Genomic DNA, 22,868 nt, shown 5'->3' with positions numbered 1-22,868 from the left:
GTCTGACACACCCTCAGTACTGACCCTCTAACAGTGTAACACTCCCTCAGTACTGACTCTCTGACAGTGTGACACTTCCTCAGTACTGACCCTCTAACAGTGTGACACTCCCTCAGTACTGACCCTCTAACAGTGTGACACTCCACCAGTACTGAGCCTCTGACAGTGTGACACTCCCTCAGTACTGACCCTCTAACTGTGTGACACTCCCTCAGTACTGACCCTCTAACAGTGTGACACGCCCTCAGTCCTGACCCTCTGACAGTGTGACACTCCCTCAGTAGTGACCCACTAACCGTGTGACACGCCCTCAGTACTGACCCTCTAACTGTGTGACACTCCCTCAGTACTGACCCTCTGACAGTGTGACACTCCCTCAGTACTGACCGTCTAACAGTGTGGCACTTCCTCAGTACTGACCTTCTAACAGTGTGACATTCCCTCAGTACTGACCCTCTAACAGTGTGACACGCCCTCAGTCCTGACCCTCTGACAGTGGGACACTCCCTCAGTACTGACCCTCTGACAGTGTGACACTCCCTCAGTACTGTCCGTCTAACAGTGTGGCACTCCCTCAGTACTGACCCTCTGACAGTGTGACATTCCCTCAGTACTGACCCTCTAACAGTGTGACACGCCCTCAGTCCTGACCCTCTGACAGTGGGACACTCCCTCAGTACTGACCCTCTAACAGTGTGACACTCCCTCAGTACTGACCCTCTAACATTGTGACACGCCCTCAGTCCTGACCCTCTGACAGTGTGACACTCCCTCAGTACTGACCCTCTAACATTGTGACACGCCCTCAGTCCTGACCCTCTAACAGTGTGACACTCCCTCAGTACTGACAGTCAGACAGTGTGACACTCCCACAGTAGTGACCCACTAACTGTGTGACACGCCCTCAGTCCTGACCCTCTAACAGTGTGACACTCCCTCAGTAGTGACACACCCGACTGTGTGACCCTCCCTCAATACTGACCCTCGAACAGTCTGACACACACTCAGTACTGACCCTCTAACAGTGTGACACTCCCTCAGTACTGACCCGCTGACAGTGTGACACTCCCTCAGTACTGACCCTCTAACAGTGTGACACTCCCTCAGTACTGACTCGCTGACAGTGTGGCACTCCCTCAGTACTGACCCTCTAACAGTGTGACACTCCCTCAGTACTGACCCTCTAACAGTGTGACACTCCCTCAGTACTGACCCTCTGACAGTGTGACACTCCCTCAGTACTGACCCTCTAACAGTCTGACACTCCCTCAGTACTGACTCTCTAACAGTGTGACACTCCCTCAGTACTGACCCTCTGACAGTGTGACACTCCCTCAGTACTGACCCTCTAACAGTGTGACACTCCCTCAGTACTGACCCTCTAACAGTCTGACACTCCCTCAGTACTGACCCTCTAACAGTGTGACACTCCCTCAGTACTGACCCTCTGACAGTGTGACACTCCCTCAGTACTGACCCTCTAACAGTGTGACACTCCCTCAGTACTGACCCGCTGACAGTGTGACACTCCCTCAGTACTGACCCGCTGACAGTGTGACACTCCCTCAGTACTGACCCTCTAACAGTCTGACACTCCCTCAGTCCTGACCCTCTAACAGTGTGACACTCCCTCAGTACTGACCCGCTGACAGTGTGGCACTCCGTCAGTACTGACCCTCCAACAGTGTGACACTCCCTCAGTACCGACCCTCGAACAGTCTGACACTCCCTCAGTACTGACCCTCTGACAGTGTGACACTCCCTCAGTACTGACCCGCTGACAGTGTGACACTCCCTCAGTACTGACCCTCTGACAGTGTGACACTCCCTCAGTACTGACCCTCTAACAGTGTGACACTCCCTCAGTACTGACCCTCTGACAGTGTGACTCTCCCTCAGTACTGACCCTCTAACAGTGTGACCCTCCCTCAGTACTGACCCTCTAACAGTCTGACACTCCCTCAGTACTGACCCTCTAACAGTCTGACACTCCCTCAGTACTGACTCTCTAACTCTGTGACACAGTAACTGGATTCCACATTCTGGAAATTGTGTTTATGTGTTTTGAACGAGCTGGGACATCGACACACCCCGATTGTCACAACACTGTGAACCCCATTTATAGTACATCTGCCCACACGCACACACCCCCACACGTGTACACACACAGAAACCAGTTGCAGGATTTCCATTTATTTCTTTAATCCTCAGACATGTCTTCATTGTAAATTGTGTGAGATTTGCAGAACAGATTCAGAACAACATTGTGTCCCTTTGGAGAGCAGGAGGAAGTGAGGGGGTTGTTGAGGGGGGAGTTGGATTTGAGGGAGTGATGGTGGGTGTCAGGGTGCAAGAGACAGTGAGACAACCTAAAGGGAGATGCGGCTCTGTCCCCCTTGTGAAGGGCAAGGCATGGAATGGACTGGGTAACAGCAGGAGCATTGCCTCTGCACACCCATTTTTGACTTACGCCCAATTGGGAATCACCTTACCTGGATCTGCGGGGAAGTTGAGTGGGGCAGCGGGGAAGGACATTGGGCGAGAGATTTGCAATAATCCAATCCAGTCCAATAATCCCTCCGCCAGAATGATTGTCCGGCCCCTTGGCTGACTTGGGGGTTAGAACAGCGGGGGATGGGGGATGGGGGAGAGGGGGGGAAGGTGCAGATCTCAGTGGTGCCCTTTTCCCCCAGCCTCCCGCAGGAGGACCAGTCCGAACTCCCCTCTGTTGGGATCTTGGACTTCAGGAGTTTGAAAGGAGGACTTTCAGCTCAGGGGAAGGAAAGGTGGGGAGGGAGGGAGAAGCTGTTGAGTTAAATGAGTTGGTGCAGTGAATGAGTGTGTCTGGCACTGTTCCACTCTCAGCACAGCATGTCAGGGAAGCAAGGAGGTTCTTCATTCATCATACACATAGTCATATCCGAATGTCCTGCAGGGCTTCAATAAGTCTTGGTTTTCGAAGAGTGGGAGGAAGGGGACCATCTTTTCAGTTGCTCTGTGACCCAAAGGAACATCACCTGTTGGGTATTGGACGTCTTCATGGTCCCTTAGCCAGGACTCAAAGATCCTGCAAAAAAAAAGATTGGGATGTGAAATGGGATGTGCATACCTCTTCTATTATCCAGACTGTTACCCACCCCAACCCCCGGACGGGTGAGTCGCGAACACGGGAGAAGGGTGGGGTCACACTCTCAGGATAAGGGCTTGGCCGTTTCTCACTGAGATGAGGAGAAATTTCTTCACTCGGACGGTGGTGAATCTTTGGAATTCCCGATCCCAGAGAGCTGTAGATGATCAGTCGTTGAGGATATTCCAGAATGAGATGGACAGATTTTTGGCCACTGATGGTATGAAGGGATTTGGGGAGAGTGTGAAAAGGTCAAGTTGAGGTCGAAGATCAGCCTTGATCTTATTGAATGGGGAAGCAGGTTAGAGGGGCTGAATGGTCACATCCTTGTCCTATTTCTCATGTTCTGATGTTCTATTCTTTGTGTAGAGAGAGTTCCGAGTGTGGACCAATAAGACCGGAACTGTACACAGTGCTCAGAGTGTGGTCTAACCAGACCAGAACTGTACACAGTGCTCCGAGTGTGATCTAACCAGACCGGAACTGTACACAGTGCTCCGAGTGTGATCTAACCAGACCAGAACTGTACACAGTGCTCAGAGTGTGGTCTAACCAGACCAGAACTGTACACAGTGCTCCGAGTGTGATCTAACCAGACCGGAACTGTACACAGTGCTCCGAGTGTGGTCTAACCAGACCGGAACTGTACACAGTGCTCCGAGTGTGGTCTAACCAGACCGGAACAGTACACAGTGCTCAGAGTGTGGTCTAACCAGACCAGAACTGTACACAGTGCTCCCAGTGTGGTCTCACCAGACCGGAACTGTACACAGTGCTCCGAGTGTGGTCTCACCAGACCAGAACTGAACACATTGCTCAGAGTGTGATCTAACCAGACCAGAACTGAACACATTGCTCAGAGTGTGATCTAACCAGACCGGAACTGTACACAGTGCTCCGAGTGTGATCTAACCAGACCAGAACTGTACACAGTGCTCCGAGTGTGGTCTAACCAGACCGGAACTGTACACAGTGCTCAGAGTGTGATCTAACCAGACCAGAACTGTACACAGTGCTCCGAGTGTGGTCTAACCAGACCGGAACTGTACACAGTGCTCCGAGTGTGGTCTAACCAGACCAGAACTGTACACAGTGCTCCGAGTGTGATCTAACCAGACCGGAACTGTACACAGTGCTCCGAGTGTGGTCTAACCAGACCGGAACTGTACACAGTGCTCAGAGTGTGATCTAACCAGACCGGAACTGTACACAGTGCTCAGAGTGTGGTCTAACCAGACCGGAACTGTACACAGTGCTCAGAGTGTGGTCTAACCAGACCGGAACTGTACACAGTGCTCCGAGTGTGGTCTAACCAGACCAGAACTGAACACATTGCTCAGAGTGTGGTCTAACCAGACCGGAACTGTACACAGTGCTCCGAGTGTGATCTAACCAGACCGGAACTGTACACAGTGCTCCGAGTGTGATCTAACCAGACCGGAACTGTACACAGTGCTCCGAGTGTGGTCTCACCAGACCGGAACTGTACACAGTGCTCCGAGTGTGATCTAACCAGACCGGAACTGTACACAGTGCTCCGAGTGTGGTCTCACCAGACCGGAACTGTACACAGTGCTCCGAGTGTGGTCTAACCAGACCGGAACTGTACACAGTGCTCCAAGTGTGATCTAACCAGACCAGAACTGTACACAGTGCTCCGAGCGTGGTCTAACCAGACCGGAACTGTACACAGTGCTCCGAGTGTGGTCTCACCAGACCAGAACTGAACACATTGCTCCGAGTGTGGTCTAACCAGACCGGAACTGTACACAGTGCTCCGAGTGTGGTCTAACCAGACCAGAACTGTACACAGTGCTCCGAGTGTGGTCTAACCAGACCAGAACTGTACACAGTGCTCCGAGTGTGGTCCAACCAGACCGGAACTGTACACAGTGCTCCGAGTGTGGTCTCACCAGACCAGAACTGAACACATTGCTCCGAGTGTGGTCTAACCAGACCAGAACTGTACACAGTGCTCCGAGTGTGGTCTAACCAGACCGGAACTGTACACAGTGCTCCGAGTGTGGTCTCACCAGACCAGAACTGAACACATTGCTCCGAGTGTGGTCTAACCAGACCGGAACTGTACACAGTGCTCCGAGTGTGGTCTAACCAGACCGGAACTGAACACATTGCTCAGAGTGTGGTCTAACCAGACCAGAACTGTACACAGTGCTCCGAGTGTGGTCTAACCAGACCAGAACTGAACACATTGCTCAGAGTGTGGTCTAACCAGACCGGAACTGCACACAGTGCTCCGAGTGTGGTCTAACCGGACCAGAACTGTACACAGTGCTCAGAGTGTGGTCTAACCAGACCGGAACTGCACACAGTGCTCCGAGTGTGGTCTAACCAGACCGGAACTGTACACAGTGCTCCGAGTGTGGTCTAACCAGACCGGAACAGTACACAGTGTTCCGAGTGTGGTCCAACCAGACCAGAACTGTAAACAGTGCTCCGAGTGTGGTCTAGCCAGACCGGAACTGTACACAGTGCTCCGAGTGTGGTCTAACCAGACCAGAACTGTACACAGTGCTCCGAGTGTGGTCCAACCAGACCGGATCTGTACACAGTGCTCCCAGTGTGATCTAACCAGACCGGAACTGTACACAGTGCTCCCAGTGTAATCCAACAAGACCGGAACTGTACACAGTGCTCCCAGTGTGGTCTAACCAGACCGGAACTTTACACAGTGCTCCCAGTGTGATCTAACCAGACCGGAACTGTACACAGTGCTCCGAGTGTGGTCTAACCAGACCGGAACTGTACACAGTGCAGCGAGTATGGTCTAACCCGATCGGAACTGTACACAGTGCTCAGAGTGTGGTCTAACCAGACCGGAACTGTACACAGTGCTCCGAGTGTGGTCTAACCAGACCGGAACAGTACACAGTGCTCCGAGTGTGGTCCAACCAGACCAGAACTGTAAACAGTGCTCCGAGTGTGGTCGAACCAGACCGGAACTGTACACAGTGCTCCGAGTGTGGTCTAACCAGACCAGAACTGTACACAGTGCTCCGAGTGTGGTCCAACCAGACCGGATCTGTACACAGTGCTCCCAGTGTGATCTAACCAGACCGGAACTGAACACAGTGCTCCCAGTGTAATCCAACAAGACCGGAACTGTAAACAGTGCTCCGAGTGTGGTCTAACCAGACCGGAACTGTACACAGTGCTCCCAGTGTGGTCTAACCAGTCCGGAACTTTACACAGTGCTCCCAGTGTGGTCTAACCAGACCGGAACTGTACACAGTGCTCCGAGTGTGGTCTAACCAGACCGGAACTGTACACAGTGCTGCGAGTATGGTCTAACCCGATCGGAACTGTACACAGTGCTCCGAGTGTGATCTAACCAGACCAAAACTGTACACAGTGCTCAGAGTGTGGTCTAACCAGACCAGAACTGTACACAGTGCTCCGAGTGTGATCTAACCAGACCGGAACTGTACACAGTGCTCCGAGTGTGATCTAACCAGACCGGAACTGTACACAGTGCTCCGAGTGTGGTCTAACCAGACCAGGATTGTACACAGTGCTCCGAGTGTGATCTAACCAGACCGGAACTGTACACAGTGCTCTGAGTGTGATCTAACCAGACTGGAACTGGACACAGTGCTCCGAGTGTGATCTAACCAGTCTGGAACTGTACACAGTGCTCCGAGTGTGATCTAACCAGACCGGAACTGTACACAGTGCTCCGAGTGTGGTCTAACCAGACCGGAACTGTACACAGTGCTCAGAGTGTGGTCTAACCAGACCGGAACTGGACACAGTGCTCAGAGTGTGGTCTAACCAGACCGGAACTGGACACAGTGCTCCTAGTGTGCTCGAACCAGACCGGAACTGTACACAGCACTCCGAATATGGTCAGTGCTCTGAGGGGCAGGCGGTGGCGTAGTGGTATTGTCACTGTTCTAGTAACCCAGAGACCCAGGGTATTTCTCTGGGGACATGGGTTCAAATCCCACCACAGCAGAAGGTGGAATTTGAATTTAATTAATAAATCTGGAATTAAAAGCTAATCTAATGATGACCATGAAACCATTGTCCATTGTTGTAAAAACCCATCTGGTTCACTAATGTCCTTTCGGGAAGGAAATCTGCTGTCCTTACCTGGTCTGGCCTACATGTGACTCCAGACCCACAGCAATGTGGTTAACTCTTACATGCCCTCTGAAATGGCCTCGCAAGCCACTCACTTGTACCTAACCGCTAAAAAGTCAATAAAAAGGAATGAAACCGGACAGACCACCCGGCATCGATCTAGGCACCGGAAATGTCAACGGCAAACCCAGCCCTGTCGACCCTGCAAAGTCCTCCTTACTAACATCTGGGGGTTTGTGCCAAAGTTGGGAGAGCTGTCCCACAGACTAGTCAAGCAACAGCCTGACACAGTCATACTCACATGGAATCATACCTTACAGACAATGTCCCAGACACTGCCATCACCATCCCCGGGTATGTCCTGTCCCACCAGCAGGACAGACCCAGCAGAGGTGGTGGCACAGTGGTATACAGTAGGGAGGGAGTTGCCCTGGGAGTCCTCAACATCAACTCTGGACCCCATGAAGTCTCATGGCATCAGGTCAAACAGGGGCAAGGAAACCTCCAACTGAATACCACCTACCGCCCTCCCTCAGCTGATGAGTCAGTACTCCTCCATGTTGAACAGCACTTGGAGGAAGCACTGAGGGTGGCAAGGGCACAGAATGTACTCTGGGTGGGGGACTTCAATGTTCATCACCAAGAGTGGCTCGGTAGCACCACTACTGACCGAGCTGGCCGAGTCCTAAAGGACATAGCTGCTAGACTGGGTCTGCGGTAGGTGGTGAGGGAACCAACAAGGGGGAAAAACATACCTGACCCCGTCCTCACCAATCTGCCTGTCGCAGATACATCTGTCCATGACAGTATTGGTAGGAGTGACCACCGCACAGTCCTTGTGGAGACGCAGTCCCACCTTCACATTGAGGAAACCCTCCATCGTGTTGTGTGGCACTATCACCATACTAAATGGGATAGATTTCAAACAGATCTAACAATGCAAAACTGGGCATCCATGAGGCGCTGTGGGCCATCAGCAGCAGCAGAATTGTACTCAACCACAATCTGTAACCTCATGGCCCAGCATATCCCCCACTCTACCATTACCATCAAGCCGGGAGACCAACCCTGGTTCAATGAAGAGTGCAGGAGGGCATGCCAGGAGCAGCACCAGGCATACCTCAAAATGAGGTGTCAACCTGGTGAAGCTACAACACAGGACTATCTGCGTGCCAAACTGCGTAAGCAGCATGCGATAGACAGAGCTAAGCGATCCCACAACCAACGGATCAGATCTAAGCTCTGCAGTCCTGCCACATCCAGCCGTGAATGATGGTGGACAATTAAACAACAAACTGGAGGAGGAGGCTCCACAAATATCCCCATTCACAATGATGGGGGAGCCCAGCACATCAGTGCGAAAGATATCGCAGAAGCATTTGTAACAATCTTCAGCCAGAAGTGCCGAGTTGATGATCCATCTCGGCCTCCTCCTGAAGTCCCCAGCATCACAGATGCCAGACTTCTGCCAATTCGATTCACTCTGCGTGATATCAAGAAACGACTGAAGACACTGGATACTGCAGAGGCTACGGGACCTGACAATATTCCGGCAATAGTACTGAAGACCTGTGCTCCAGAACTTGCCGTGCTCCTAACCAAGCTGTTCCAGTACAGCTACAACACTGGCATCTACCCAGCAATGTGGAAAATTGCCCAGGTATGTCCTGTACACAAAAAGCAGGACAAGTCCAACCCGGCCAATTACCGCCCCATTAGCCTACTCTCAATCATCAGTAAAGTGATGGAAGGTGTCATTGACTGGGCCATCAAACAGCACTTGCTTAGCAACAACCTGCTCAGTGATGCTCAGTTTGGGTTCCGCCAGGACCACTCAGCTCCTGACCTCATTCCAGCCTTGGTTCAAACATGGACAAAAGAGCTGAACTCGAGAAGTGAGGTGAGAGTGACTGCCCTTGACATCAAGGCAGCATTTGACCGAGTATGGCATCAAGGAGCCCGAGCAAGACTGAGGTCACTGGGAATCAGGGGGAAAACTCTCCGCTGGTTGGAGTCATACCTAGCACAAAGGAAGATGGTTGTTGCTGTTGGAGATCAATCATCTGAGCTCCAGGACATCACTGCAGGAGTTCCTCAGGGTAGTGTCCCAGACCCAACCCTATTCAGCTCTTTCATCAATGACCTTCCTTCAATCATAAGGTCAGAAGTGGGGATGTTCGCTGATGATCGCACAATGTTCAGCACCATTCGCGACTCCAGATACTGAAGCAGTCCGTGTAGAAATGCAGCAAGACCTGGACAATATCCAGGCTTGGGCAAGTAACATTCGTGCCACACAAGTGCCAGGCAATGACCATCTCCAACAAGAGAGAATCTAACCATCTCCCCTTGACATTCAATGGCATTACCATCGCTGAATCCCCCACCATCAACATCCTGGGGGTTACCATTGACCAGAAACTGAACTGGACCAGCCATATAAATACTGTGACTACAAGAGCAGGTCAGAGGCTGGGAGTCCTGCGGTGAGTAACTCACCTCCTGACTCCCCAAAGCCTGTCCACCATCTACAAGGCACAAGTCAGGAGTGTGATGGAATACTCTCCACTTGCCTGGATGGGTGCAGCTCCAACAACACTCAGGAAGCTCGACACCATCCAGGACAAAGCAGCCCACTTGATTGGCACCCCATCTACAAACATTCACTCCCTCCACCACCGACGCACAGTGGCAGCAGTGTGTACCATCTACAAGATGCACTGCAGCAATGCACCAAGGCTCCTTAGACAGGCAGAAAAGTGGCAAATGGAATTCAACTTGGAGAAGTGTGAGGTGACGCATTTGGGGAGGTCAAACAAGGCAAAGGAATACACGATTAATGGGAAAATACTGAGAAGTGTAGAGGAAGTGAGGGACCTTGGAGTGAATGTCCTCAGATCCCTGAAGGTAGCAGGACAGGTCGATAAGGTGGTTAAGAAGGCAAATAGAATCCTTTCATTTATTAGCTGAGGTATAGAATGTAAGAGCAGGGAGGTTATGCTGGAACTGTATAAATCATTGGTTAGGCCACAACTTGAGTACTGTGTGCAGTTCTGGTCACCTCACTACAGAAAGGATGTAATTACACTAGAGAGGGTACAGAGGAGATTTACCAGGATGTTGCCTGGACTGGAAAAATGCAGCTATGAGGAAAGATTGGATCGGCTGGGGTTGTTCTCCTTGGAACAGAGAAGGCTGAGGAGAGATCTGATTGAGATGTACAAAATATTGAGGGTCCCGGATAGAGTGGAGGTGAAGGGTCTATTCACCTTAGCAGAGAGGTCAGTGACGAGGGGGCAGAGATTTAAAGTGATTGGTAGAAAAATTAGAGGGGAGATGAGGACCTATTTACCTTAGCAAAGACCCCAGTAAGCGGAGGCAGAGATTGAAAGTAATGGACAGAGGTTTAGAGGGGTGTTGAGGGGAAGCATTTTCACCCAGAGGGTGGTGGGGAACTGGAAATCACTGCCTGAAAGGCTGGTCGAGGCAGTAACATGCAACGCATATGAAAGGTGTCTAGATATGCACCTCGAGAGATGTAACCTGCAGGGCGAGGGACCAAATGCTGGAAAACGGGATTCCCCGTCCGTGTAGAGGGAGCTTTACTCTGTATCTGACCCCCATACTGTACCTGTCCTGGGAGTGTTTGATGATCCCATTTTTTTTCTTTTAGACCTACTGCTCAGGTGATGGAGATAACCTGATGGATTTCGGTCTGGTTTGCCCGCCAGGTGACGGGGAGCCACTTCGTCGCTTCAACCGCCCGGACGATGACTTCGGAGGCCTGCCCACCTGGGATGATGTCGAAGCTTGCCTCAGCATCGACAACTTCGACAATTGGCCCTATGATGCAAATGCTCCGAACTCTTTCCGCTGTGCACTGGAAGGTACGGTGAGCTGGGTGTATAGGGCAATGAGGGTGGGCTGGGGTGCGGGTGTCCAGGGCTTGTCTCTTTCGCTGTTCTATAATGATCACTCGACACTCCACTAACAACAATAGGGAGATCTCCATCACCCTCCCCTCCCCCGCTGGATTCTGTGTACGGACAGCTCTATTCAGGGAGTGAGTTTGTCTGGAATACCGCAACAAGAATAAGTCATTCAGCCTTCCTTATCTTAGAGCCCCTGTGGGTTGTGCCACCTTAAGTGCGTATGCAAGCTTTTAAAAAATGCGATACATGTTACTGCCTCAACCAGCCTTTCAGGCCATGATTTCCAGTTCCCCACCACCCTCTGAGTGAAAATGCTTCTCCTCAACTCCCCTCTAACCCTCTGTCCATTACTTTCAATCTCTGCCCCCTGCCGATTGACCTCTCTGCTAAGGTAAGTAGACCCTTCCTATCCACTGTATCTAAGTCTTATCATAATCTCTACACCTCAATTAAATCTCCCCTCAGCCTCCTCTGTTCCAAAGAAAACAATCCCGATTCATCCAGTCTTTCCCTGTCATTCGTTTCATGGGATGTGGGAGCGGCTGGCCGGGCTGACAAGTTCCGGGTCGTTCCCACTCGCTCTCTAAAAAGTTTTCCCTCACATTCCCCGTCCCCCGCATCTCTTAACCCAAAACCTTCACTCTGTGTACCCCCCAAGTCCTTGTACCGTCAGCTAATGTATTTGTCCACCTTACCTAAACCTGTCAGAATCTCCTACCCCTCGATCAAATCTCCCCCCCACACCACCGCCCCCGCAATCTCCTTCGCTCCGGGGAGAATAAATCCCCCGCCCCCAGCGTCTCCAACCTAACCTTGTCACTAAAATCCCCGCCATCCTCGGAACCATTCTGGTAAACCTCCTCCGCGCCCTCTGAAGGACCTGTTAGCCTAACATCAGTCGTAGAGAAAATGCTAGAATCTATAATAAAGGATGTGATAACAGGACTGTTCCGACCAGGTGAGAAAGGGGTCTCGGGTTCCCTTTCAGCCTTCACCTGGTCTTACTGTAACAGGGTTTAATTTTAAACACACCGTGTTTTGAGCTCCCCCCTCGGTGAATCCTTGTTCACCGCTTTCCAATTATAAGGCAAAGAAACCAGCACGAACAGGCATTCTCAGGTTTAAAGAAGAAAAGTTGAAACTTATTAAGCTTAAACTCTGATTCGGGTTTAATGCCTACGGATACACAACACGCCCACGCGAGCGGGCACACGCGATACACACATGCAGATAGAGACAGAAAAGAGCAGAAGAAAAATAAAGTGGAAAGGTTTGAGGCAATATCTGAAGAGTTGTTGTTACAGATCTTCGAGCTCACTGTCGAGTCCTTGATTGCAGGTAGATCTTGCTTTTCGTTGGGGCCCAGTATTTTTCTTAAACCTTGTTCGCTGTGGGAGACTTTTCTCTCCTGGGGCTCATGTGTCTTCAGTGGATTCAAAGGCTTGTGAGAAAGAGATGGGAGCAGACAGGAGCGAGAACTTCTCAGTCCAGGAGCAAACAGACCTTTCTGCCCAAACTGTTGGCACAAATTCGAAAAACGCGGGCTGCCCAGCAGGTTAGTCCTGCGACCAGCTGGTTTGACCATGTCCGTTTGTGTATTCGGCTATCTTAGCAGTCAACCTGGAATGCGAGCTCCCCCACCTTCAAAGTCTGGTGATCAAAAGTCCATTGTGGGTTGAATGTGTCAGGGAATGGTCCTTTGTCCTTCCAATCACCGTCTGTTAATATGCAAATGCATTTCCAGCCACAGCTGATCTGTTTAACAAGTGCTTTCTTCACTCCAGTAACAGTTTAAGATCTATGTTCATGACAAAGTTAATGTGCCTCATTCCTGGCAGGTGAGGACCTTGCAATGACACGGACACAGAGTCAACATGGATTTATGACAGGGAACCTGTTGGAGTTTTTTGAGGATGTAACTAGCAGAATAGATAAGGGGGAACAGGTGGTTAGAGGCATAGAGTTATACAGCACAGAAACAGGCCCTTCGGCCCATCGTGTCTGTGCTGGCCATCAAGAACCTATCTACTCTAATTCCATTTTCCAGCACTTGGCCCGTAGCCTTGTATGTTATGGTGTTTCAAGTGCTCATCTAAATACTTCTTAAATGTTGTGAGGGTTCCTGCCTCTACCACCCCTTCAGGCAGTGTGTTCCAGATTCCAACCACCCTCTGGGTGAAAAAGTGTTTCCTCAAATCCCCTCTAAACCTCCTGCCCCTTACCTTAAATCTATGTCCCCTGGTTATTGACACCTCTGCTAAGGGAAAAAGTTTCTTCTTATCTAACCTATCAATGCCCCTCATAATTTTGTTTACCTTAATCAGGTCACCCCCTCAGCCTCCTCTGCTCTAACGAAAACAACCCTAGCCTTTTCAGTCTCTCTTCATAGCTGAAATGCTCCAGCCCAGGCAACATCCTGGTGAATCTCCTCTGCACCCTCTCCAGTGCAATCACATCCTTCCTATAGTGTGGTGCCCAGAACTGTACACAGTACTCCAGCTGTGGCCGAACTAGTGTTTTATACAGCTCCAACATAACCTCCCTGCTCTTATATTCTGTGCCTCGGCTAATAAAGGCAAGTATCCCATATGCCTTCCTAACCACCTTATCTACCTGTGCTGCTGCCTTCTGTGATCTATGGACAAGAACACCAAGGTCCCTCTGACCCTCTGTACTTCCTCGGGTCCTACCATCCATTGTGTATTCCCTTGCCTTGTTAGTCCTCCCAAAATGCATCACCTCACACTTCTCAGGATTAAATTCCATTTGTCACTGCTCCTGTTGTGCTATATTTAGATTTTCAGAACGCTTTCGATAAGGAGCCACACAAGAGGTTAGTTAGCAAACAAAAATAGAACCTGTGGGATTGTGGGGAATACATTGGCTTGGATTGAAAACTGGTTCATGGACAGAAAACAGAGAGTGGGAATAAATAGGTCATTGTCGGATCGGCAAGCAGGGAACTAGTGAGGTACCGAGAGGATCAGTGCTTGGGTCCCCAGCTATTCACAGTCTATATCAAGGATGTGGGGATCAAACGTAACATTTCCAAGTTTGCAGACGACACAAAACTGGGCGGAAGTGTGAGTTGTGAGGAGGGTGCAAAGACGTTTCAATGGGAAGAGGCTGGGAAGTGTTGGATTTCAACGGAGGGGGTGGGGTGGGGGGGGGGGCTCGGGTGTCCTTGCTCGTGAATCACGGAAAGCTACCATGCAGGGCCAACAAGCAATTAAGAAGACAAATGGTACGTTGGCCTTCATTACAAGAGTACAGGAGTAAAGGTCCCTTTGCTGCAGTTATATAGAGCCTTGGTGAGACCGCACCTGGAGTATTGCGTGCAGTTTCGCTCCCCTTATCGTAGAGAAGATATACTTGCCATATGAGCAGAGATTGAGTCGAATGGGCCTTTATTCTCTTGTGTTTAGAAGAATGAGAGGTGATTGCATTCAAACATACAAACTTCTTATGGGACCCAACAGGGTAGATGCAGGAAGGATGTTTCCCCTGGCTGGGGAGTCGACAACCAGGGGACGCAGCCTCAGAATTTAGGACTGAGATGAGGAGGGATTTCTTCACTCAGAGGGTGGTGAATCTTTGGAATTCTCTCCCTCCCCCCGCCCAGAGGGCTGCGGAGGCTCAGTCATTGAATAGGTTCAAGAGAGAGATCGATCGATTTCTAGATATTGACGATATCAAGGGATAGTGCAGGTAGTAGATCAGCTGTGATCTCATTGAACGGTAGAGCAGGCTCGAAGGGCCGAATGGCCTACCCCTGCTCCTGTTTCTTATGTTGTCGCACTTGTCTGTCGTGAATCCCATCCGCCCATTTTGCTGTCCGGCCTGTGTCCTGAGTTTGGTATCGTGAAGGAGTTCATGTCCTGAACCACTCTTGCTTTTTCTCTCTCTCCCTCTCCCTCTCTTTCAGGATTCAGAGACCCTCATGATACGACAGTGGTGACAGCCAGCATGCACAACCTGGTCCACATCTTCTGCGGAGGGACCTTAAACAATATCTTCGAGGCAAGCAACGACCCTCTCTTCCCGTGCATCCACGTCTACGTTGACAAGTGAGTGATCTGGCTTTCCCTCGATGTGAGGGCCAACAGCCCGGAGAGAGATCACCCACACTCTGTGACAAAGACCAGGAGCAATCCCACCCAGAGTAATTAATCCCCAGCCCCCACCGCCACCACCCACTGGAGCCTCACGAATAAAGAGTCCGTTTTTAACTCGTTCATGGGATGTGGACGTCACTGGCCAGGCCAACATTTATTGCCCATCCCTAAGTACCCCTTGAGAAGGTGGTGGTGAGCTGCCTTCTTGAACCGCTGCAGTCCGTGTGGGGTAGGTACACCCACAGTGCGGTGAGGGAGGGAGTTCCAGGATTTTGACCCAGCGACAGTGAAGGAACGGCCGATGGTGCGTGGCTTGGAGGGGAACTTGCAGGCGGGGGGGGGGGGGGGGGGTTGGGGGCGGTTGGGGTGTTGTTTCCACCCCCCCCCCAGCGTCTGCTGCCCTTGCCCTTTCATGGGCTTTTCCAGTTAGCTTGCTTTGTAATGAAAGAGGCCAGGTCTCAGCTGGCCATTTTAGCTGCCTTGCCAGTTTCTCAAGGGACACAAAAAATGCTTCTACATCCTCCTCATTGAATTTTGGAATCAGCTGGGCGAGTTTTAGCAATTCTGTACCCAGCCCTGAATTATGCTCCTCCATATTGACCATGCTTTCACTAGGGTTACTCTGTCATCCCCGCGTTAACTCAAACCTCTTCAGCTCTCTTTCTTCGGATTCTTTCTAGAATATTCTTTCTCTCTCTTTCTTTCTCTCTCTTTGCTCAAATTCAAATTTCCTCTGTTCCAATTGTAGCTTTGTCATCAACACCCTGTAGGGGTCTGCTTCGAACACTGTTACTGCTACTTCAGATTCGGCTCCCCGAATCTACTTTCTCGTTTGTCCGTGGGTCTATTCCGGGTGCCAGCACCCAAATTTCTGTTACGATCAGGTGAGAAAGGGGTCTGGGGTTCCCTCTCAGCCTTCACCTGGTCTTACTGTAAACAGGGTTTCATTTTTAAACACATCGCGTTTTGAGCTCCCCCTTCGGTGAATCCTTGCTCACTGCTTTCCAATTATCAGGGATTTATGCGCACAAACAGGATTTCAAAGAAGAAAAGTTGAAATTTACTGAACTTAACCTCTAATTTGGTTAACGGCTAGGGATGCATACGAGCAGGCTCGTGTGATACACACATGCAGATAGAGACAGAAAAGAGCAGAAGAAAAATAAAGTGGAAAGGTCTGAGGCAATATCCGAAGAGTTTTTGTGACGGTTCTTGGAGCTCAAACTATAGAGTCCTTGATTGCAGGTAGATCTAGCTTTTCACTGGGCCCGGAATTCTTCTTAAACCCTTGATCGCTGTGGGAGACTTCACTCTCTTGGGGTTCGTGTGTCGTCAGTGGAGTCAGAGGCTTGTGAGAAAGAGATGGGAGCAGACAGGAGATAGATCTTCCCAGCCCTTTAGGGTGATATTGCTGATGGGTTCTGTTGCAGAGGACACAGGCGAGGGGCTCGATGGGGCAGCAAAAAGGAATTTATCCATCTCATTCTTGAATATCCTCAACGACTGATCATCTACAGCTCTCTGGGATCGGGAATTCCAAAGATTCACCACCGTCCGAGTGAAGAAATTTCTCCTCATCTCAGTGAGAAACGGCCGAGCCCTTATCCTGAGAGTGTGACCCCACCCTTCTCCCGTGTTCGCGACTCACCCGTCCGGGGGTTGGGGTGGGTAACAGTCTGGATAATAGAAGAGGTATGCACATCCCATTTCACATCCCAATCTTTTTTTTTGCAGGATCTTTGAGTCCTGGCTAAGGGACCATGAAGACGTCCAATACCCAACAGGTGATGTTCCTTTGGGTCACAGAGCAACTGAAAAGATGGTCCCCTTCCTCCCACTCTTCGAAAACCAAGACTTATTGAAGCCCTGCAGGACATTCGGATATGACTATGTGTATGATGAATGAACAACCTCCTTGCTTCCCTGACATGCTGTGCTGAGAGTGGAACAGTGCCAGACACACTCATTCACTGCACCAACTCATTTAACTCAACAGCTTCTCCCTCCCTCCCCACCTTTCCTTCCCCTGAGCTGAAAGTCCTCCTTTCAAACTCCTGAAGTCCAAGATCCCAACAGAGGGGAGTTCGGACTGGTCCTCCTGCGGGAGGCTGGGGGAAAAGGGCACCACTGAGATCTGCACCTTCCCCCCCTCTCCCCCATCCCCCATCCCCCGCTGTTCCAACCCCCAAGTCAGCCAAGGGGCCGGACAATCATTCTGGCGGAGGGATTATTGGACTGGATTGGATTATTGCAAATCTCTCGCCCAATGTCCTTCCCCGCTGCCCCACTCAACTTCCCCGCAGATCCAGGTAAGGTGATTCCCAATTGGGCGTAAGTCAAAAATGGGTGTGCAGAGGCAATGCTCCCGCTGTTACCCAGTCCATTCCATGCCTTGCCCTTCACAAGGGGTACAGAGCCGCATCTCCCTTCAGGTTGTCTCACTGTCTCTTGCACCCTGACACCCACCATCACTCCCTCAAATCCAACTCCCCCCTCAACAACCCCCTCACTTCCTCCTGCTCTCCAAAGGGACACAATGTTGTTCTGAATCTGTTCTGCAAATCTCACACAATTTACAATGAAGACATGTCTGAGGATTAAAGAAATAAATGGAAATCCTGCAACTGGTTTCTGTGTGTGTACACGTGTGGGGGTGTGAGCGTGTGGGCAGATGTACTATAAATGGGGTTCACAGTGTTGTGACAATCGGGGTGTGTCGATGTCCCAGCTCGTTCAAAACACATAAACACAATTTCCAGAATGTGGAATCCAGTTACTGTGTCACAGAGTTAGAGAGTCAGTACTGAGGGAGTGTCAGACTGTCGGAGAGTCAGTACTGAGGGAGTGTCAGACTGTTAGAGGGTCAGTACTGAGGGAGTGTCACACTGTTAGAGGGTCAGTACTGAGGGAGTGTCACACTGTCAGAGAGTCAGTACTGAGGGAGTGTCACACTGTCAGAGGGTCAGGACTGAGGGAGTGTCACACTGTCAGCGGGTCAGTACTGAGGGAGTGTCACACTGTCAGAGAGTCAGTACTGAGGGAGTGTCAGACTGTTAGAGGGTCAGTACTGAGGGAGTGTCACACTGTCAGAGGGTCAGTACTGAGGGAGTGTCACACTGTCAGAGGGTCAGTACTGAGGGAGTGTCACAGAGTTAGAGAGTCAGTACTGAGGGAGTGTCACAGAGTTAGAGAGTCAGTACTGAGGGAGTGTCACACTGTTAGAGGGTCAGTACTGAGGGAGTGTCACACTGTTAAAGGGTCAGTACTGAGGGAGTGTCACACTGTTAGAGAGTCAGTACTGAGGGAGTGTCACACTGTCAGAGGGTCAGTACTGAGGGAGTGTCACAGAGTTAGAGAGTCAGTACTGAGGGAGTGTCACACTGTCAGAGGGTCAGTACTGAGGGAGTGTCACACTGTCAGAGAGTCAGTACTGAGGGAGTGTCAGACTGTTAGAGGGTCAGTACTGAGGGAGTGTCACACTGTCAGAGGGTCAGTACTGAGGGAGTGTCACACTGTCAGAGGGTCAGTACTGAGGGAGTGTCACAGAGTTAGAGAGTCAGTACTGAGGGAGTGTCACAGAGTTAGAGAGTCAGTACTGAGGGAGTGTCACACTGTTAGAGGGTCAGTACTGAGGGAGTGTCACACTGTTAAAGGGTCAGTACTGAGGGATTGTCACACTGTTAGAGAGTCAGTACTGAGGGAGTGTCACACTGTCAGAGGGTCAGTACTGAGGGAGTGTCACAGAGTTAGAGAGTCAGTACTGAGGGAGTGTCACACTGTCAGAGGGTCAGTACTGAGGGAGTGTCACACTGTTAGAGGGTCAGTACTGAGGGAGTGTCACACTGTTAGAGAGTCAGTACTGAGGGAGTGTCACACTGTTAGAGGGACAGTACTGAGGGAGTGTCACACTGTTAGAGGGTCAGTACTGAGGGAGTGTCACACTGTTAGAGGGTCAGTACTGAGGGAGTGTCACACTGTCAGAGGGTCAGTACTGAGGGAGTGTCACACTGTCAGAGGGTCAGTACTGAGGGAGTGTCACACTGTTAGAGGGTCAGTACTGAGGGAGTGTCACACTGTCAGCGGGTCAGTACTGAGGGAGTGTCACACTGTTAGAGAGTCAGTACTGAGGGAGTGTCACACTGTCAGCGGGTCAGTACTGAGGGAGTGTCACACTGTTAGAGGGTCAGTACTGAGGGAGTGTCACACTGTCAGAGAGTCAGTACTGAGGGAGTGTCAGACTGTTAGAGGGTCAATACTGAGGGAGTGTCACACTGTTAGAGAGTCAGTACTGAGGGAGTGTCACACTGTTAGAGGGACAGTACTGAGGGAGTGTCACACTGTCAGAGAGTCAGTACTGAGGGAGTGTCACACTGTTAGAGAGTCAGTACTGAGGGAGTGTCACACTGTCAGAGAGTCAGTACTGAGGGAGTGTCACACTGTTAGAGGGTCAGTACTGAGGGAGTGTCAGACTGTTAGAGAGTCAGTACTGAGGGAGTGTCACACTGTCAGCGGGTCAGTACTGAGGGAGTGTCACACTGTTAGAGGGTCAGTACTGAGGGAGTGTCACACTGTTAGAGGGTCAGTACTGAGGGAGTGTCACACTGTTAGAGGGTCAGTACTGAGGGAGTGTCACACTGTCAGAGAGTCAGTACTGAGGGAGTGTCACACTGTCAGAGGGTCAGGACTGAGGGAGTGTCACACTGTTAGAGAGTCAGTACTGAGGGAGTGTCAGACTGTTAGAGAGTCAGTACTGAGGGAGTGTCAGACTGTCAGAGAGTCAGTACTGAGGGAGTGTCACACTGTCAGCGGGTCAGTACTGAGGGAGTGTCACACTGTCAGAGAGTCAGTACTGAGGGAGTGTCACAGTGTCGGAGGGTCAGTACTGAGGGAGTGTCACACTGTTAGAGGGTCAGTACTGAGGGAGTGTCACACTGTCAGCGGGTCAGTACTGAGGGAGTGTCACACTGTTAGAGAGTCAGTACTGAGGGAGTGTCACACTGTCGGAGGGTCAGTACTGAGGGAGTGTCACACTGTTAGAGGGTCAGTACTGAGGGAGTGTCACACTGTCGGAGGGTCAGTACTGAGGGAGTGTCACACTGTCAGAGAGTCAGTACTGAGGGAGTGTCACACTGTCAGCGGGTCAGTACTGAGGGAGTGTCACACTGTCGGAGGGTCAGTACTGAGGGAGTGTCACACTGTTAGAGAGTCAGTACTGAGGGAGTGTCACACTGTCAGAGAGTCAGTACTGAGGGAGTGTCACACTGTTAGAGGGTCAGTACTGAGGGAGTGTCACACTGTTAGAGGGTCAGTACTGAGGGAGTGTCACACTGTCAGAGGGTCAGTACTGAGGGAGTGTCACACTGTCAGAGAGTCAGTACTGAGGGAGTGTCACACTGTTAGAAGGTCAGTACTGAGGGAGTGTCACACTGTCAGCGGGTCAGTACTGAGGGAGTGTCACACTGTTAGAGGGTCAGTACTGAGGGAGTGTCACACTGTGAGAGGGTCAGTACTGAGGGAGTGTCACACTGTCAGCGGGTCAGTACTGAGGGAGTGTCAGACTGTTAGAGGGTCAGTACTGAGGGAGTGTCACACTGTCAGAGGGTCAGTACTGAGGGAGTGTCACACTGTTAGAGGGTCAGTACTGAGGGAGTGTCACACTGTCAGCGGGTCAGTACTGAGGGAGTGTCAGACTGTTAGAGGGTCAGTACTGAGGGAGTGTCACACTGTTAGAGGGTCAGTACTGAGGGAGTGTCACACTGTCAGCGGGTCAGTACTGAGGGAGTGTCACACTGTCAGCGGGTCAGTACTGAGGGAGTGTCACACTGTTCGAGGGTCAGTACTGAGGGAGTGTCACACTGTCAGCGGGTCAGTACTGAGGGAGTGTCACACTGTCAGCGGGTCAGTACTGAGGGAGTGTCACACTGTCAGCGGGTCAGTACTGAGGGAGTGTCACACTGTTAGAGGGTCAGTACTGAGGGAGTGTCACACTGTCGGAGGGTCAGTACTGAGGGAGTGTCACACTGTCAGCGGGTCAGTACTGAGGGAGTGTCACACTGTCAGCGGGTCAGTACTGAGGGAGTGTCACACTGTCAGCGGGTCAGTACTGAGGGAGTGTCACACTGTTAGAGGGTCAGTACTGAGGGAGTGTCACACTGTCAGAGAGTCAGTACTGAGGGAGTGTCACACTGTCAGCGGGTCAGTACTGAGGGAGTGTCACACTGTTAGAGGGTCAGTACTGAGGGAGTGTCACACTGTCAGAGGGTCAGTACTGAGGGAGTGTCACACTGTTAGAGGGTCAGTACTGAGGGAGTGTCACACTGTCAGCGGGTCAGTACTGAGGGAGTGTCAGACTGTTAGAGGGTCAGTACTGAGGGAGTGTCACACTGTCAGCGGGTCAGTACTGAGGGAGTGTCAGACTGTTAGAGGGTCAGTACTGAGGGAGTGTCACACTGTCAGACGGTCAGTACTGAGGGAGTGTCACACTGTTAGAGGGTCAGTACTGAGGGAGTGTCACACAGTTAGTGGGTCAGTACTGAGGGAGTGTCACACTGTTAGAGGGTCAGTACTGAGGGAGTGTCACACTGTCGGAGGGTCAGTACTGAGGGAGTGTCACACTGTTAGAGGGTCAGTACTGAGGGAGTGTCAGACTGTTAGAGGGTCAGTACTGAGGGAGTGTCACACTGTTAGAGGGTCAGTACTGAGGGAGTGTCACACTGTTAGAGGGTCTGTACTGAGGGAGTGTCACAATGTCAGAGGGTCAGTACTGAGGGAGAGTCACACTGTTAGAGGGTCAGTACTGAGGGAGTGTCAGACTGTTAGAGGGTCAGTACTGAGGGAGTGTCACACTGTCAGCGGGTCAGTACTGAGGGAGTGTCACACTGTCAGCGGGTCAGTACTGAGGGAGTGTCACACTGTTCGAGGGTCAGTACTGAGGGAGTGTCACACTGTCAGCGGGTCAGTACTGAGGGAGTGTCACACTGTCAGAGGGTCACTACTGAGGGAGTGTCACACTGTTAGAGAGTCAGTACTGAGGGAGTGTCACACTGTTCGAGGGTCAGTACTGAGGGAGTGTCAGACTGTTAGAGGGTCAGTACTGAGGGAGTGTCACACTGTCAGCGGGTCAGTACTGAGGGAGTGCACACTGTTCGAGGGTCAGTACTGAGGGAGTGTCACACTGTTAGAGGGTCAGTACTGAGGGAGTGTCACACTGTTCGAGGGTCAGTACTGAGGGAGTGTCACACTGTTAGAGGGTCAGTACTGAGGGAGTGTCACACTGTTCGAGGGTCAGTACTGAGGGAGTGTCACACTGTCAGAGGGTCAGTACTGAGGGAGTGTCACACTGTTCGAGGGTCAGTACTGAGGGAGTGTCACACTGTCAGCGGGTGAGTACTGAGGGAGTGTCACACTGTTAGAGGGTCAGTACTGAGGGGGTGTCACACTGTTAGAGGGTCAGTACTGAGGGAGTGTCACACTGTCAGCGGGTCAGTACTGAGGGAGTGTCACACTGTTAGAGGGTCAGTACTGAGGGAGTGTCACACTGTTCGAGGGTCAGTACTGAGGGAGTGTCACACTGTTAGAGGGTCAGTACTG

The 22,868-nt window shown here is 51.2% G+C and overlaps 2 protein-coding genes across 2 annotated transcripts in view; one reads left to right on the top strand and one right to left on the bottom strand.

The window, feature by feature from the left end:
* The first annotated feature begins 10,837 nt into the window (after positions 1-10,837).
* Positions 10,838-17,184, top strand: LOC137361981 (tyrosinase-like). Its single transcript, XM_068026577.1, has 3 exons — positions 10,838-11,118; positions 15,089-15,230; positions 17,013-17,184. The coding sequence occupies exons 1-3, from the start codon at positions 10,935-10,937 to the stop codon at positions 17,182-17,184; spliced, it is 498 nt and encodes a 165-aa protein (XP_067882678.1). The 5' UTR covers positions 10,838-10,934.
* Positions 17,185-17,245: 61 nt separating this feature from the next.
* The window catches only part of LOC137361980 (tyrosinase-like), a 101,161-nt gene continuing 95,538 nt past the window's right edge, over positions 17,246-22,868 (bottom strand). Inside the window, exon 3 of the mRNA XM_068026576.1 lies at positions 17,246-17,332. Within this exon, the coding sequence (XP_067882677.1) occupies positions 17,246-17,332 (87 nt within the window). The remainder of the gene's footprint in view (positions 17,333-22,868) is intronic.

This window comes from Heterodontus francisci, unplaced genomic scaffold (assembly GCF_036365525.1).
Source record: "Heterodontus francisci isolate sHetFra1 unplaced genomic scaffold, sHetFra1.hap1 HAP1_SCAFFOLD_518, whole genome shotgun sequence".
Taxonomy (NCBI): Eukaryota; Metazoa; Chordata; class Chondrichthyes; order Heterodontiformes; family Heterodontidae; genus Heterodontus; species Heterodontus francisci.
This window is presented reverse-complemented; position numbering and strand designations above follow the sequence as displayed.

Excerpts from the sequence above, each read along its gene's own strand:
- LOC137361981 (XM_068026577.1), top strand. The coding sequence starts at position 10,935 with ATGGATTTCGGTCTGGTTTGCCCGCCAGGTGACGGGGAGCCACTTCGT. Across the intron at positions 11,119-15,088 it reads TTTCCGCTGTGCACTGGAAG|GATTCAGAGACCCTCATGAT; the intron begins GTACGGTGAGCT and ends CCTCTCTTTCAG. Across the intron at positions 15,231-17,012 it reads ATCCACGTCTACGTTGACAA|GATCTTTGAGTCCTGGCTAA; the intron begins GTGAGTGATCTG and ends TTTTTTTTGCAG.